The 18004-nt window shown below is 38.3% G+C and overlaps 2 protein-coding genes across 2 annotated transcripts; both read right to left on the bottom strand.

Annotated features, from left to right (window-relative positions):
* Window positions 1-2960: 2960 nt before the first annotated feature.
* On the bottom strand, window positions 2961-7858 carry LOC148416664 (regulator of G protein signaling 21-like). The gene is made up of 5 exons (XM_088425563.1): window positions 7749-7858; window positions 7465-7524; window positions 6341-6405; window positions 6099-6265; window positions 2961-4951 (listed from the first exon to the last, which is right to left on the bottom strand). The coding sequence occupies exons 1-5, from the start codon at window positions 7817-7819 to the stop codon at window positions 4763-4765; spliced, it is 552 nt and encodes a 183-aa protein (XP_088281689.1). The 5' UTR covers window positions 7820-7858; the 3' UTR covers window positions 2961-4762.
* A 3828-nt stretch (window positions 7859-11686) lies between these two features.
* LOC148416663 (regulator of G protein signaling 21-like) lies at window positions 11687-13596 on the bottom strand. The gene is made up of 4 exons (XM_088425392.1): window positions 13414-13596; window positions 13276-13331; window positions 13000-13166; window positions 11687-12464 (listed from the first exon to the last, which is right to left on the bottom strand). The coding sequence occupies exons 1-4, from the start codon at window positions 13497-13499 to the stop codon at window positions 12279-12281; spliced, it is 495 nt and encodes a 164-aa protein (XP_088281518.1). The 5' UTR covers window positions 13500-13596; the 3' UTR covers window positions 11687-12278.
* Between the last annotated feature and the right edge of the window lie 4408 nt (window positions 13597-18004).

The following is an 18004-nucleotide window of genomic DNA, read 5'->3' as shown; positions in this document are numbered from 1 at the left end:
TACTACTGTAGTTTTACCCTGTTGGTGCTTTGAATGAGCATTTCTATTCGGGTGTTAGATTTCCCACTGTGAGTGTGGTCATTGAATGCACCTCAGGTATATAAGTGAGTACATTACTTGCTTTTCTGTTAATACACGCGATCTGCATGTTTGAAGCTGTTCAGACTGGGAAAAATACAATTTCCTACTGTGAGAGTGGTCAGTAAATGCATCTCAAGTGTACCACTCAATATAAGGGAGTGCTTGCTTTTCTGTTGATATATCCGACATGTGTGTTTGAAGTTGTTCAGACTAAGAAATATACGATATGAAATTACCGGCCGAATGTGCTCTTGATCTGTTTTGCAAAAAAGCAAACAAAAACGAGAAAATATTAAAAAAAAAAAAAAAAAAAAAAGACTTGTCCTTTGGGACTTTTCAGACTTCTTGGGATACGCACCTATATAAAATTTTGCAAAATACGTTATGAAACACATTGCAAACGTGTTACCGCAACATAGTTTAGCAGTTGCTTCATGTTCCAATTAATTTGCTCTTAATCTGAAAAGAAAACCATTCTGAAAAGAAAATCGTTCCTGTCACACCTTTAAATAACTGTTAACAATTTTTTTGCAATAAACTGCTTGGTGTTTCAATCAATTTGCTCTTAATTTGAAACGAAAAGTGTACTGCTCCCTTCACAGCTTTAAAAGACAATACATTTTAGTAATAAATACATAGATTTTCTGCATTTCGGTTTTGTTTTGTTTGAAAAAGACTGAAGAGGCTAATTAAATTAAATGAAATTAATATTAATGACGGAAATCTTTTCCAGGAACTCCAGAAGCAACATTTTACTCTGGTTTGTCTGCTGCAAAATTGCATCACCAATTTGCATCTGTGTAAATTTGAAACTAATAAAGGCATATAACAATTCTCAAAAATAAGTATAATACAATTTAGCAATGAATTGCTTCATGTTCCAATCAATTTGCTCTTAACCTTTTTCAAAGGAGGCACTATACCACAATTTTGCATTAAGTTGCTTCCATTATTTTAACCTAACCCTAAAAATGCCAATAAATATGCAGTTCAAAAATCTGAATAAATCAGATCAGACATGGACGGCACAACACTGTTTTAAGCCACTCCCCCTCTGTAAAAATGTTTTTTTTTGCTCGAAATGACGTCCTTGGCTGAAAAATTACGTCCCAAAAAATAAAAGCGCTAAAAGACGGCAAAGCAAGGCATTTTCCAGCGGACCAAAGAGGAACCGCTCCCACTGCCTAACACATTGAAAAGTACTGTAGCAGGACTGGTTTATCTGCCCCTTCAAAGCACAAACTCGTAACCTTTCAAGAACTTTAGCGCCTCACAAAAGACAACGGAATGACTTTGCCGCGCGTCCAATTATCTATTATGTAAGCTAATCATCTCAAACTACGTCTTTACCGAGAATCGATACTTCAATGCGAAAACCTCGCGTTGCTTTTTCACGAGCAACATTTTTTTTCCTGACTGATGCCCGGCCAACGATTTCGAGGAGTGTCCATTTCTCCGACAAAAAGATGATGAGACGTTTCCAAGCGCAAACTATTCAAGTTAATTGAGTTCCAAGAAACAACAAACCACCAGCATCACCAAATTATTTAATTAAACCCCAAAGAAATCCGATTTGTCTCTTGCGCAAAGGCCGTTAAAGATGGATCATTTCCAATCATTTAAAAAAAATAATGCTACATCAATTATTATGTAACAGAAGTTAAACTATTACACATTATTATTATTTTTGTTCGGCTTTGTTCATAGTCTTGTTTTCTATTAAACAGATTAGCTTGACAAAAACCTCAGCATACAGAACCTTGTCTTTCCATGACAGCCCATCTGGCTCCTTCCCCTTGCTGGGGGTCCACACACACACACACACACACACACACACACACACACACAAACACGCACACGTATATATACATGTATGTATATATATGTGTGTGTGTATCGACCCCCAGCAAGGTGAAGGAGCCAGATGGGCTGTCATGGAAAGACAAGGTTCTGTATTTTTTTTCTAAAAAAACAGGCACAGGTTAATAAGGGGCATGTAATTAATGCTGCAGAGTTTCTACAGAACGAGCAAACAAAAGTAGTTCTGGCACATTTGTGCAACACTTCAACAGAAAATACGTTCAAGAATGGCAGTGTGAGATGGAAATGGACAATTAGTATCAATTAAAAAACAAAATTTGACCATATTTGGTTAAGTTATTTCACCAGGTCTTCCCAAGGATAATTTTAATTACTTTTATTGGAGCAGAGAATAATTAATCGAACAAAACAATTGTGAAATCTCAGCCAGTTGGTTTATGAAAGAGGCCTAGTGTTGGATATCGTCCAATCACAACATAGCAAATACATTCCGTGGCAACGGTTTTGGTTGGTGTGACTCCCATGGAAAGCTCCAACACCCAAACTTGATGTCGCATCTATAATTAAAATTTCATCACGCCGATCCTTTTTTTTTTGGATGCATATTAAAATCACTGACCTGCAAGACTAATCAGCTAACCGCATTCCGCTACGATGCTTGAAAATGATGAATATAATTAAATCATCTGAGGGTTGCGGTTTACTGACTCGCCCCATGAAGGCAACATGGATTCCGTTCTTCTTCTATGAAACGGTTTTCCATCCTTTTCACCCAAAATCCAGCCATCTCCGACGACCTTTGACCCTGTTGACAGCAGCAATTATAGCTCATGGCTACATTTTTTTTTTAAACATAAAAACGCATTGAACAAGAAAGATGGATTATAAACGATCAAGTGTTTGACTCATGCGGCGGGATATTGCAACATATCACCTAACATTTCATTTTAATTGACTCACCTAATTAGAGGTGCGCCCCCACCCTGTATGGGCAACACACACACTCATGGCAACGATAAATAACAAGCAAAAACAAAACATTTAGCAGAATCCAGACAGTCATTTAAATAATTTAATCTACTTGTAAGCATTAAAAAAAAAACACACTTCAACAACAGCAACATTATGGTATGGTGTCAATGAATAATAAATAATATTTTAAATTATATTTACCTCATAAATCCACATGTTAAATTATGATTTCAAAAGCATGCGTTGAGCTGTCTACAGATTGAATTTTAACAGTGCAACACGCAATGTCAGTCCATCATATCAAACGTTAGACGAAAGTTGCTATTTTGAATGTCAACATTTCATTCATAACCTACTCGAAAACTATGTCTCCATAAGTGCAAAATAACTGACAGGATCGACACTGATGGACAGGTCCTCCCGAGAGCCAGCCTATTCAGTTGTGTCCATTTTATCTCAGCAAGACGGCAGACCAAACACGAGACGTCATTAGCAGGTGCAAGATGTCCTTAAATGAGGACACTAGGACATAGTTGGGAAGCTCCAATGACCTAAACAAACTGGAGTAGACACAAATGAACAGGAATACGTATCAGTTGGACGTGTCTCACGGAGAACCAAACACATGAGTCGTCATTGGAAAGGCCAGGATGTCCTCAAGTGAGGACATTGGGACTTAGTAGGGCAGATCCAATGAGTCAATAGATTTGACAATCAAAACAAGCCTTCAATACAGTGGACACCAATAAATAGCAATACGTATTAGTTGGACATGTCTCATGGAGAACCAAACACATGAGACATCATTGGAAGGGCCTGGATGTCCTCAAGTGAGGATGCTGGGACTTAGCAGAGCAGATCCAACGAGTCAATAGATAGACAACCAAAACAAACCTTCAATACAGTGGACAAAAATAAATAGCAATACGTATCAGTTGGACATGTCTCAGGGGAAACCAAACACCTAGGACATAATTGGAAGGGCCAAGTCCTCAAGTGAGGACACTGGGTCTTAGTAGGGTAGATCCAATGAGTCAACAGATAGATAAGCAAAACAATTGTCATGTACAGTGGACACAAATGAATAGGAATACGTATCAGTTGGACGTGTCTTTTCAAAGAACCATGATAGATGTACGACTCACCGCTGACTTGGATTGAGTTAACAAATTGTTTGATGGAAACAAACGCCAAAACAGAATTTTCCCATTTGACTCAAATGCGTCATATCGAATCTTCGAGGAAGTCTTTGCTCATGCTTTAGCCAGCTAAAGTACATTATATTATATTGTTAAGTAGTCAGTAAATGAAGGCCATCTAGGCAACACCTTTATCGCTACTACTAGGCTTTGCTAGCTAGCTAGCCAGGCCAAGGTTTTCCGCTAACTATCTCGCCAGCGAAAATCAAACTCAGGTTTGTATTCTCTGTTACTGGCCAGTGAACGATAAGAGGTCCTGAGGTAAAGTAAGTAATTTTAAGATAAATACGGTCAAAAATCTATAGGTTGATGTAACTAGGGCTTTAGATGATATTTACCATTTACCGTTACCGTTTTTTTTTTGCCAAAGCACTTTGAGGGATACGGTTAAATGGTGAACATATAACGATCGCTGATTCGGGGTGCAAGTCCAGGTCATAGATCAAAAACCATCCTCCGATAAACACAATGAGGCGAGTGAAAAATTTCCGATGATTTGGTTGTTTCGAAAAGTCATTCCCATTCGACGGGCGCTCAGTGGGGGAATCCGATCATGACTGGGCCAAGTGACGACTTTTCCGTCGTGGTCTACGAAGCGGGATCGTCCCTCGGAAAAATATCGATCCTCCGTGCCGAATCGGAGCAGCATTCCAGTCGTGAGTTGTACGTCCTTTGGCGTCGTCCTGCCTTCATCCCTTAGTGGCATCAGCCGAAAGGTTTTCCAGGAGAGTTCTGTAAATGTCCGAGCGGAGGAAGCGCGGGTACGAGTCCCTTTCCATAAGCCCGTAAACGATCTTCTGAGCGTCGTCAAAACAGTACAGGGTGGGATTCTTCACGCTTCTTTTGATCTGTTCTCGAGTGTGGTAGTCAATGTTGATCTGGAATGAGGCAGATGGAGTCAAAAATGTGGACAAAAAAAATTATAATGCAGATTCTTCAAAGTAGACATAGCCCAGAAAACAACTACAGTTAGATATATGACGTGGATGATGCTTTTTGACCTGAAATGACCGTCACAGGTGGAAATGTTCAAGAGTTAATGGCTTGAATTTCTTGATATTTTAATTAAGTTTATATTCTTCAAAGTAGGTATCTTTTTACCCAGATAACGACTTTGCACATCTTTAGTCAGCTTTGTGATGTGGATGATGCATTTTGACCCGAAATTACTTTCACAAGTGTTTGTTTTCTATCATTAATAGCTTGAATTTCTTGACATTTTATTTAAGTTCATATGAATCAAAGTAGGTATCTTTTTACTCAGATAACAGCTTTGGATGTGGATGATGCTTTTTGACTTGGAATGACTTTTAGTCACTGGTGTACATTGTCAAGAGTTTACAAGCCATAATTTGTTGACTTTTTAAATAAGCTTAGATTTTTCACAGTGGGTATCTTTTTACCTTAATAACACGTTTGATTTTTTTCAGCCACCTTTATGAATTGGATGAAACTATATGACCTGGAATGACTTTGTCACAACAATGCATTTTCAAGACTCATGAACCTGAATTTCACAACCTCTCAATTAAAATCCTTCAAAGTAGATACATTTTTGTCCGGGTAAGAGCTTTGCATGTCTTCAGCCAGTTTTATGAAGTGGATGATTCTGTATGACCAAAAATAACTCATATAATAACACTGTACGTTTTCAAAAGATAATAGCTAGCGTTTCTTGATCTCTTTATCCATTTAGATTATTCGGAGCACCCTTTCCACTGCTTTCCACATCATAAGTTTCCTAAAAATAGGCAGATAGGAGCTTTGCGCATTTTGGTGTCTTCTCAGCCAGCTTTATGATGTGGATAATGTTTTTGGATTTGTAACGACTTTCAAACAGAGCCATGCTTTTTCAAGAGTTAAAAGCTTGATTTTCTTGGCCTCTTAATAATCTAGATTCTCGTAGTTTTGTTTATGTTACGATTCGTGACACCAGCGCTGTATTCACATCAAAATTGCAGCCACTATTTACAGTGTGTTACTTGATGCTGTTTATGCTAGGTGGTCGTTCCTCAACGAAATTACCTCTTTAGGAGATTCCGCTTTGATAAATTGTTCATAAATTTTCTTGGCTTTGGAGGCCATCCGGAACGAAGACTTGATCTTCTTGTAGTCCTCGCAGGTGAGCCAAAACTCGATATTCTCGTCGCTGTATTCGGATTTCAGAAAGTTGCGGAATGCAGCTAATCCGTCTGGGGTGGCATGGAAAAAAAAAAGACAATTAGCTCAATTTTTTTTTTTAATTTCTCAGAATTTTCCCAACTTACATTTAGAATCGAGAAGTCGTTCCAAAGACTGTGACCATTGTTGGGTATCTTCTAAAGTTAGCCTGCTGAGAGAGAGAAAGCAAACATTCAGCGTGAATTGTTCCAATTAATTTGCTCTTAATCTGAGAAGAAAACTGTACTGTTCCTGTCACAGCGTTAAAAACATATTTAACAAAAAGACAGACAATATTTTGCAAAGAGGTCACTATGACAATTTACTAATAAGTTTTGTAATGTTCCAATTAATTTGCTCTTCATTTCAAAAGAAAAGTGTATTGGTCCTTTCACAGCAAATTAAAAAAAAAGACACAATGTTTTGAAAAAGGGTCACTATTCAGCATTAAATTGCTTCATGTTCCAATTCACTTGCTTTAAATTTGAAAACACAACTTTGTAATGTTCCTTTCCCGGAAATTAAACAGCATTCTTCTTTAAACAACAATACTTCGCAAAGGGGTCACTATAATGCAATTTAGTAGTAAGTTGCATCATGTTCCAATTAATTTGCTCTTATGCTGAAAAGAAACAGTACTGTTCCTGACAGCATGAAAAAAACATAAAAAAGACACAATGTAGTACAATTTATTTGCTCATATATATATATATATATATATATATATATATATATAGGCTCGGTTGCATCATGTTTCAATTAATTTGCTCTTATTCTGAAGAGATACAGTACTGTTCCTGACAGCATGAAAAAAAACATAAAAAAGACACGATGCAGTACAATTTTCTTTTTTATGTTTTTTTTCATGCTGTCAGGAACCGTACTGTTTCTTTTCAGAAAAAGAGCAAATTAATTGGAACATGATGCAACTTACTACTAAATTGATTATATATATATATATATATATATATATATATATATATATATATATGGGTGTACACTGAAATGATAATAACAAATAAAAATCTAGGCGGCAAATGGGCGTTTATCAATAAATGGGAGCCAACTGACATGTTGGTGATGTGACATGTTGGCGAGCATCCTGCGCCAAGGCAAACACCACGCCGAGTCCATTTCCACGTTTTCACAGGACCATAGATGGAAAGGAAAGGAGCGGGCCGGCTATTTTAAAACCCAAATCTACGCAAAAACACTCAGTAAGTCTCCTTACCTCTCCGAACCGGATGAGTGTGAGAACATGCACTGGAGTCGGCACATAAAGTTCTTTCCGCTGTGTAGATAGAAGAAAAACATCAATATAGCGCTGGACAAATTAATTTCTAGCGAATCTGTCCAAGAATGTCCGGCATGTTATGATAAGCATCGTAAACGAATGGTAATGAACTAGATTTATTTTAAGAAGCGAGATACTAGGACTGACACGCTTGAAAAAAATCCATCGGCTAAAAGGGTCCCAATTATGCGAAATGCCCGCTGAAAAAAAGTTGCACTCACATGTTCTTGTTCCGCTTCCTGTCATCTTTGTCCATGATGAAGTGCTGCAATGGGGCAATTAAACTTGGCATTGTTTTGTTAAGTCCACACGCCGGGGCGCTGCGTCCGGCTCATGCTGACACTTCGGAGGCTTCCCCGGGCCGTCGGCCTTTTTATACCCGGGTCTCCCGTCGCCGCGGGTGAGGCGGGGGCGGGCGGGATGCGCGGACGGCTCGGCCCAGTCTGAAGAGGAAGCGCCCCTTCCTCGCTGCTGAAAATAAACACAAACTCCTCTTCAGCATTTGCGCGGCAAAAAGTCCATTTTTAGAAAGTAATAAAAAAACGTCTCATAAGAAATGTGCGCTTGTTTAAAAATGGGAATTTATTGTGTAAGAAAAAAGATCTTGAGAAACTAGCGTTTTATTGAATAAAATGTCTTTGCTTAACACATTCATTGATTTTCTCATAACAAGAATGCTGATTTGAAATTATCAACAGCTTAAAGTTGAGGTTATTATTCATAATATAAGTAATTATACTAAAAGCGTTTCTCAAATAATACTCAATAGTATTGTTTTATATTCACAGCACCTACAGAATGTTTTTCCCACACTGCAAATAGTCTATTTAACGAAAGGCAAACAGGCTTATCATTGGAAATACCGATTTTCTTGTTTTTTGACTAAAAATAAGTAAAATATGTTGTGTAGCAAAAAAAGATCTTAAGAAAAAAATGCTGATTTCAAGATAATAGATCTTCTCTTTGCTTTCTTTGCTTAACACATTCATGTATTTTCTCATTAGATAAAACACATTTTTTCTCACAACAAGTTTAAAAAGGTGATTTTGAGCTATCATTTTATAGCCAAGGTAATTTTGCTTAATTTATGAAATTATAGCCATTATTATTGTATATAATTATTCTAGCTATGCAAAACTGCATCTTTAATGAGCATTTGCAGGAAACTTAAAGGAACACATTTTACAAAGGAGTCAGACCAACGATTTGAATTGAAATTGCTTCATGTTCCAATCAATTTGCTCTTAATTTGAAAAAAAAAAGATGTACTGTTCTTGCTGCAAAAAAAAAAAAAAATCATCACTAATGGTCTGTACTATGTAATCTATAAATCGTCATACAACATTTTGCAAAGGCGTTAGTCCAACCCAATTTTAAATCGGATCATGTTCCAATCAATGTGCTCTTCATTTGAAAATAAAAAAATGTATTGTTCCTGCAACGTAAAATTAAATCACATCATTATTATGAAACCTAACAAAATAAAAGCATACGATATTTTGCAAAGGTGCAACTCCAACCCAATTTTAGATCACATCTGGTTCCAATCAATTTGCTCTTAATTTGACAACAAAAATCAAATATTCTAGCGACGCAAAAATGTATGACTAATGAGCATTTGTAGTAAACTTAACAAAGACGCACAAGATTTTGAAAAGGCGTTACTCCAACACAATTTTATTGCTGTGACTTTGTATGTTTTTTACAAACCTCAAAATGAGCGCCAACATGATGAAAGTAATGAAATGAAGATGAACAACGCATTCGTGTGATAGAAAAGAATGAAACGCAGTGGAAAAGATTTGCAAAGGTGATTCAAACTCTCCACAGCACAAGATGGAAAAACGTGTGAAATCCATCCTTTGTTGAGGCCAGCTGCTCTTGCCCCCAGGCCTCAGCCTCCATCCCTGTTTTTGCCCAAACACGGTTAGAAGAAGTCAGGCGCTACGGACGGACACCCGAGACGCCAAATTGAAACCTGTCCCTCACGCGTCTCTTCAAATATACCCAGCGTTGTGTTTAACGTGCGCTTTTGCAAATGAGATGGGATTTTCAAGTCCACTTCCCCAATTAGGCCCTTTTCGACCAGTGACGGAAGTCACTTCCTTTCGGTTGCCGTGGTAACTGCCGGCCTGTGAGAAAACTGACAGATTGCGTGCGAGGAAGACTGCGCAATGGAATGTGGGAGACGTGCGACCTTTGCTATTCATCGGGAACAACCCCGACACCTTTCCTGTACTCTACACATGCCGTGCTATCAACAAATCTGCTTTTTACAGTATATATATATATATATATATATATATATATATATATATATATATATATATATTAGAACATGCAGGAGCTTGTTGTTCCAAGGCAGCCCATCTGGCTCCTTCTTCTTAATAGGTGTCATACATTTTTTTATATATATATATATATATATATATATATATATTTTTTTACGCACACACGGGTTAGTTTGTAATGGTCATAACTCTGATTTATTGATTTGTATGGGTGTGTGTATAGCCTTTGTGTGCAGTCCAATGTCGCCTTGATTAGAGCCAAGAATGACAATGACTTTAGCTAGCAAAGTACAGGAAGTATTGTGTAATGAGCTAAAACCAATCAAGAGAGTAACATCCAAATTTGGAGTGAGTTTACAGCTTGTGAATGTGATTCTATTCTGCTATTATGCAAGCTATGTTTTAACAATGAAGTCAAGTTTCAGTTAAAAACCAAACAAAACAAAGCAAAGTATTCGATGAATGGGGCGCTTCTATTCTACTTGCATACAGGGCGACAGTATATATATATATATATATATATATATATATATATATATATATATATTTAAAGCCAAAATTATTTATCAAGACGTATTTAAATTTCTCATTTCTCAAAATGAATAAAATCTATTACCACTTGATGGATGGCAGTCCATCTGGCTCCTTCTCTTTACTGGGTGCCCGTGTATATAGGACACTCCGATTTGCAATGACATTAATATGACGTCTTCAAGGCGTGAGCCGTTTTGCTAGGATATCCCCACGTTTTGACACTGGTATTTCCCTCCCATCAGAGGGCGACGAGCCCATTCCCCTAACAAGGCAGAACGCGGAGCCCGATCCGTTCCGCATCAGGTTGTCCGATGACTCCGGCGCTTGTCCTTTAAGCCCCGCTTCAGTTATTATTAGCGAGCTGGCTATTCCTTTTTAAGGCACATTTTTGATGAAAAAGGACGCTTACGGAGCGGAGTAGGATCAAGGGTTACCGCGGGGTTACCTTTTTCCAGTTTGGTCAACTGCGGCGCTGGTGTAATCTCTGCGTCTAATTAGAGGATATATCAGACATGTGACTAAAAAAAGAGAAGATCCTAGCCGGCTGAGTCGTGGAAACTGTTCCCTTCTGACTAATACCCATCAGCATGCCTCCACTTAGTCAGTCGGGAAGATAAATATACACTATTGCCTCAAAAGTGGCACTAAAGCAAAGTGCGTTCATATAGAGGGCATATAAAAAGTCTACACACCCCTGTTCAAATGTCAAGCAGAAGAATCTTTCCAATCTTTCAATATGACTACAAATCTGTACTGTATTTTCCACACTATGAAGTGCACCAGATTATTATTATTATTCATTTAATGACTCGTTTTAAAACGGTTTTCATATACAGGACACACTGTATTATAAGGTGCATAGAATAGAAGCTACAGCAAGCAGGCGTTTGTTGATTTAAATTGAATTTCTGGATTTATTTTATGAAACCGTGCTTTATTTTACAAAAACTTGCGATTTTTGCGCCTCGTCCTCATATAATTGCGTAAAAATTGGAATATATATAAGTCAAATTTTCAAACAGGGTGTTATAAAAAAATTTATTGTAAAAAATACATTTATACCTGAAAAGCAGAGGTAAAAATTTACATAAGAATTTTTTTATTATTTAAGAATTTACATGTTGCTTAAGTTATTTAATTCATTTTTTGGTCCCCCAAAAATGAAAACTTGTGATTTATACGCTGTAAAAGGTGCACCGCATCATAAGGCACACTGTCAACTTTTGAGGAGATTGAAGGCTTTTAGGTCTGTCTTATATTGCGGGAAATACGCTACAGGCTGGGACTGTGAAATCAAATAAAGGTAAAATCACATACAACTGGTCATATTAAACTGGTTTTGAAATTTTTTTTTAATGTCACAATTATTTTAACAGGGGTGTAGACTTTTTACACCCACTTCACAGCAATGAAATTCATTCAAAGTCCACACCATTTAACAAAGATCATTATTAATAATTTTATGCATTGACAAAATCTTTCACGTACACATTTATTCACTTGCGAGGGTACCTTCATTTTTTTAGCTCGATTCTACATTGCGGTGGTTCTCAAATTGGGGTGCGAGTACCCCTGGGATACGTAATGGCACGCTACCGGAAATATGAAATTTGAACGGGGTTTCTGCAGGCAAATCTAGTTGATCGCTTTGTTCGTGAGAGGAACATTGTATTTTCTTTTCAAACTAAGAGCAAATCAATTGGGACATGAGGTGACTTTTTACTCAAATGTTTGGGGGGGGGGGGGCGTGGCGAATATTTCACAGGGGATAATTCATTGAAAAAAGTTTGAGAACCACTGTTCCATTTCACACTTAGAGAAACATTTCCAAACGTCCTTAAAAACGAGACAACTGTTGCCTCAATTAACTCATTCAATCCCAAAGACGTATTTTTACGTGTAGATGCCCACTTTTTTTTGGCGAGTCTAAATGTACCACATGGTCCTGGATTTCTGCTTCAGTCCAAGGTACACATTTGACTGCAGAAATCTTGGACAAGAGTCTCTTTCCATGAGCGTGTAAACGTGTTTCTGAGCCCGGTCGAAGCAAGTCGGACGGACGTCTCCCAAGGAATCCTTGATCTCTTCTCTAATGGATTGGTCCACGTTGATCTGGAGGGGAGAAAGTAGAAAGTATGGGAGATGCTGATGTTCACTGTCTAATTCTCACTCTGCTCACTCTTCCTGCTCCCTCCACTGTTCTCCACACTGGTAGCATATCTGTGCCTTGTTTATAGAGCACAGGCAACCTCCATCTTTAGGAGGATAAAGGTGAGTGTCTGATTGACCCAGAAATTGAATAAATAAATGTTCCCAGAATTCCGGATAGCTACCATGCCCCTGCACAGATGTCATCTATAATTTTATTTTTAACTTTCCTCCTTTCTTCACCTTCTACTCCTCTAAACTCTTCATCTGCCTCTCACTCTTCTCACTCTTCCTGCTCCCTCTAATATTCTCCACACCTTTGTGGTGTTTATCAGGCCCACTGAGGTGAGAACCACTTTTTTAAATGATCATTTTAAAGATGGTGTCATCTGTATAATCACCTGCTGGCTAAATATCAGAAGCCTTCGGTTTAAAACGGCTTTTGCAATTGAAAGTAGACCAACACGTTAAGCTAATGGAGGAGCCGCTAAAAACAAACCTCTTTACACGCCGCAGGCTGGATGAACTCGTCGTAGATGCCTCTGGCTTTCTCCTGGAGGTTATCTTGCCAAGCAGTCGCCCGAAAGTCCTCGCATGCCAGCCAGAACTCAATGTTTTCATCGCTGAACTCAGATTGCAGATAGGAGTGGAAGGCTGGCAAATACACTGTAGCAAAACAAAGAACATAAACGCTTGTTTTAGAGAAATACAATTTAAACATATGCCAGGAAATTGCCGTTTTTCTTCCACAATGAGGTCTTAAGCGGAATGTTACCTTTATTTTGCAGAAGGTCTTCAAGGCTTGGCTGGAGCTTGTGGACACTCACTTGGCTGTAATAAAGAGGAAATGATATATATATATATATATATATATATATATATATATATAAATAAAAGACATTTTCTGTCTTACCTTCTGGATCGTTTTACATGTTTTATAAGGTCCTTGAGTTTACAAAAACCTAACTTGGAAAACCAAGTGTTTGAGAATTGTACCATTCCTGCCTCGTTGGGAGACGTTCCAGTATTCAGTCGTGGTTTCTTCAAAAAGCAAACGGAGCTAACTTGAGACGATATGTATGACACCACAAGGAAGGTGTGACCCCGCCGCTGACGTGAACGGCCTGTTCGCACACGCTTCAACATGACATCCCAAACTCGCTTATCTTTGACTCACACTTGTAAAATTCCACTGCAGGAAATGTTACATGTTCTATTTCCTATCTGTTGGTCTTCATTAATGCTGGGGGGCGTTGGTGGTCAAGATCTCTCAACAAATTAATGAATAAATAAAACTGTGATATTGTCTCTAGGCCTATTGTATTTTTTTTTTTTGGGGGGGGGCAAATATGCAATTGAACAGAGCAAAAAAGTGCAGAAATTGATCACTACGAATTATTGTAGCAATTCACTTATATTGCATTATTATTATGTTTAGAAACATTCATATTGAAAATGCATCTTTTGAGAGGACACACAAGGGCTGATTCGTACACTGGCCACAAGAGGACGCCAAAAAAATCATTTCATGGAGTAGACAGCTTTCATAAGCGCTCTGTATGATACTGTAAAGCCAGTATATCGACTCCTGGTGATTTTGTTTGTTTGTTTGTTTAATGTTTATTTTTTGTAGTCGTACATACTTTGAATCATGTTTTAGGAGTGATTTATGGACATAAGAACAATATGTTTCTGTTATACAGACATTATACACGTGACAATAATTCTCTACAAATACAATTATGATTTAAAAACAATAGTAAACATTCTTTTTACACATTGTTATACGCAATGAATTTATTCAAGCAAGGCTGTGAATTGCTTTTGGAAGAATGACAGCATTCGGAGCTGGCCATTAAATGAATTTAATGATTTGTGGTCACGCTTGAAAATCAAACTGCACGCTCCGTTGCACAGTAGATGACAAACAACACACCCATTTAATTGTGTGCTTCTCTGTACAAAATATACGATTATTATTGCTGTTCCTATTATTATTATCATTAGTCTTATTTGTATCATTATAATTGGGAAAAAAATAAATGTTGGCACGGCCATAAATTATTATGAAACTCCAATCAGAAGTCATGTGTCGAATCACAGTGAACGAAAAAAAAAGTTACGGTTTTTATATGAGAAGTTATGAGCACCTTTTGAAGCGCTTAATTGTTTTGTTTGTGGTCCTCTGTCGCCCTCTTGCGGGCATTATTGCGCACTGAGGCATGAGTTTGAAAACTAGTTTCCTCCCCCCTAAAATCATCCGTAGAATCTGAAATTGATGAGAAAGAAATACAATACACAAGTAATGCTCCCTTCGTCGCAATATTTCCGCGTTTTTGTGCTGACATCCTGTGGGATTACCTCCGAGGTGTTGTGACGAAAGTGCAGCGAGCAAAAAGCGAGTTGGCTTATGGCGAGCCTCCCACCGTGTCGCCCCTGAGCAGATAGTGGCAGCGAGCCCACACGTCCTGTGGCAATGTCTCCGCTTGTGCTGCCGAGACTGGAGCAACCCGCTGGGGGCTTTGCTGCCTCCCGGCGCTTCCTCGCCACTCGTCCTATCTATTTCTCCATCCTGCTTCCTCATGTTCCTTCCTATATACATATTACCTCCACCTGCTTTTTCTTCCTTCATATCTATTATTTTCATAACTTCCTTTCTTTCTGCTTAACTATTTACATACAGCCTCGTTAATTCTTTCTTTCCTACATGCATTCTTCTGTATCAATCAATTTAACCACAACTGTCTTTCCTTCATACATATTTATGTCTTATTAGCTTCCTTTTAACAAGTCTTCCTTCTTTTGTACCTGTTTACTTACATTTCTTTTTAGCGGTCTTTCTTCCTATTGACTTATTTACCAATTATTGTCTTTCTTCCTTCCTTTCTACCATTAACCTACTGTATTTACATATACGTCTTCCCTCCTTTTCTCCTACCTTCCTCCCGTCCTTCGTACAATTTACCCATTTACATACACTTGTCTTCCTTCTTTCCTTTCTATTGACCTACACCTTCCTTCTTTCCATTTAACTACTGTATAGAAATAACGTTTTCTTCCTTCCTATTACCTTCACCTTCTTTGCTTCCCTCATTTCTTCCTAACATTTACCTATTTATATACACGTCTTCCTTCTTGCCTATGTTCCTACACCTCCCTTCCTTCCTTCCTTAGATTTACCTATTTACATACACTTGTCTTCCTTCCGATTTACTTCTTCCCTCCTTCTTTCCTTCCTATTTACCTATACCCTTCTTCCCTCCTTCCTTCCTACCAATTACCTATTTATATACACTGGTCTTCCTTCCTTCCTCCCTTCCTATTTACCTATACCTTTCTTCCCTCCTTCCTTCCTATTTACCTATACCTTTCTTCCCTCCTTCCTTCCTATTTACCTATACCTTTCTTCCCTCCTTCCTTCCTACCAATTACTTATTTATATACACTTCCTTCCGTCTTCCTTCCGTCCTATGTTCCTACACCTCCCTTCCTTCCTTCCTTCCTTCCTTGACTATTTACATACACTTGTTTTCCTTCCGATTTACCTACACCTTTCTTCCCTCCCTCCTACCATTTACCTATTTATATACACCGGTCCTTCTACCTTCCTCCCTTCCTTCCTATTTACCTATACCTTTCTTCCCTCCTTCCTTCCTACCAATTACTTATTTATATACACTTGTCTTCCTTCCGTCCTATGTTCCTACACCTCCCTTCCTTCCTTCCTTAGCTATTTACATACACTTGTTTTCCTTCCGATTTACCAATACCTTTCTTCCCTCCCTCCTACCATTTACCTATTTATATACACCGGTCTTTCTCCCTTCCTTCCTATTTACCTATACCTTTCTTCCCTCCTTCCTTCCTAACAATTGCCTATTTATATACACTTGTCTTCCTTCCGTCCTAAGTTCCTACACCTCCCTTCCTTTCTTCTTTAGATTTACCGATTTACATACACGTGTCTTCCTTCCGATTTACCTACACCTTTCTTCCCTCCTTCCTACTATTTACCTATTTATATACACTGGTCGTTCTTCCTTCCTTCCTTCCTTCCTTCCTTCCATTTACCTATTTACATACACTTGTCTTCCTTCCTATTTACCTATACCTTTTTCCCTCCTTCCTTCCTACCAATTACCTATTTATATACACTTGTCTTCCTTCCGTCCTATGCACCTACACCTTCCTTTCTTCCTTCCTTCCTATTTCCACATGCTTTCCTTCATGCCTGTCTTCCAACCGACCTACCTTTTATCTCTACCTGCTTACCATCCTCCCTTTCCCTTCTTCCTTCCCTACTACTTATCAAGTATGCAGTATTTACATACCTTCCTCCCTATCCACCTAAAGTATTTACACACGTTCCTTCCTTCGTTCCTTCACTCACTCAATTCTCTTTGCTGCGCCTGGCGCCTCCCCCGTTGTCCTTTCCAACCGTGCGCTGACTTCCTTTTCCTTCCCATTTACATTTTGGCATGGCTGTCACCTTCCTCACCCTTCATCTCCTTCCATCTCCCCTCAGTAGACCCCCCCCAAACCTGTCCCCATCATTACCGCCTGCTCCCTTTCCTTCTTGTTATAGGAATGGAGCAAGCTCTTTTGTTATGCATTTGTCTCCTCACGTCACGTCTCTCGCCGGCAGTTGTGACCTAGGCAGATGCATTTCCAATTACCGTTTCCCCGCATTCCGCCTTCCCCTCAAACTTTTTGACCTTCTCCACTGGATCATTTTTAAGCATCCTCTCCCGCCAAATCTCCTCCGCACAAGCTTCTGCTGACAAACGGCTCTTTAATCAGATAGGACTGGATCTCCAGCTGGCTCCACTAGCTTACTTCTCAGCGGGGACTTTAACGTCTGCATTCTGTGAGACCACACACACGCACACGCACACTGCACCGACAAAAAAATAAGAAGAAAGTTCAATTTAAATTTAACAACTTATATAAAAACAGTTGCTACAGAAGATGATAAGGGCCAGTGGAGGGAAAAATGAAGCCAGGATGCTAACATTTAGTTCAGAAATCTGACTTTAAAGCCATGATGACTTTATTCTCGGAATTCTGATTTAAATAATATTCTTTCATGCAATAATGAAAAGAAACAACATTGTGAGAATCGATTCATAATTCTGACTTTCAAATGAGACTTCTGACAAGTATGAAGTGGGGATTCTGATTGTTATGATAATTCTGACTTGATTGGATTAATCTTAAGTGAGAATTTAAAGTGAACATTCCGAGAATAGTCAGAATTTTGACTAACGGAATTCAGAGAACAGTCAGAAAATTGTCGGAACTGAGAATTTTCACTCCAACTGATTTGCCTCTAACTCATTCAACCCCAAAGACATTTTAGTACGTTTTTACTGAGTCCAGACATAATTTTCAGAATTTTTATTTTATTTTCATATATTAAGGTAAAGGCATGTTTCACAACTGTTTTTGTATCAATAAATAAACAAACAAACAAATAAATAAATAATCTCTAATGGGGTGTCTGA

The sequence above is a fragment of the Hippichthys cyanospilos genome, chromosome 10 (genome assembly GCF_059441005.1).
Source record: "Hippichthys cyanospilos isolate Australia breed blue-spotted pipefish chromosome 10, RoL_Hcya_1.0, whole genome shotgun sequence".
Taxonomy (NCBI): domain Eukaryota; kingdom Metazoa; phylum Chordata; class Actinopteri; order Syngnathiformes; family Syngnathidae; genus Hippichthys; species Hippichthys cyanospilos.
Note: the sequence above shows the minus strand (reverse complement) of the source record. Positions and strands in the feature narration are given on the sequence as shown.

Bases quoted from the DNA above. Each gene is read 5' to 3' on its own strand.
- LOC148416664 (XM_088425563.1), bottom strand. From the start codon at position 7,819: ATGCCAAGTTTAATTGCCCCATTGCAGCACTTCATCATGGACAAAGAT. The intron at 7,525-7,748 runs GTGAGTGCAACT...CTATCTACACAG, and splicing joins AGGAAGCGGAACAAGAACAT to CGGAAAGAACTTTATGTGCC. The intron at 6,406-7,464 runs GTAAGGAGACTT...TCTCTCTCTCAG, and splicing joins CACTCATCCGGTTCGGAGAG to CAGGCTAACTTTAGAAGATA.
- LOC148416663 (XM_088425392.1), bottom strand. From the start codon at position 13,499: ATGGTACAATTCTCAAACACTTGGTTTTCCAAGTTAGGTTTTTGTAAA. The intron at 13,332-13,413 runs GTAAGACAGAAA...TCTTTATTACAG, and splicing joins CATGTAAAACGATCCAGAAG to CCAAGTGAGTGTCCACAAGC. The intron at 13,167-13,275 runs GTAACATTCCGC...GTTTTGCTACAG, and splicing joins AGACCTTCTGCAAAATAAAG to TGTATTTGCCAGCCTTCCAC.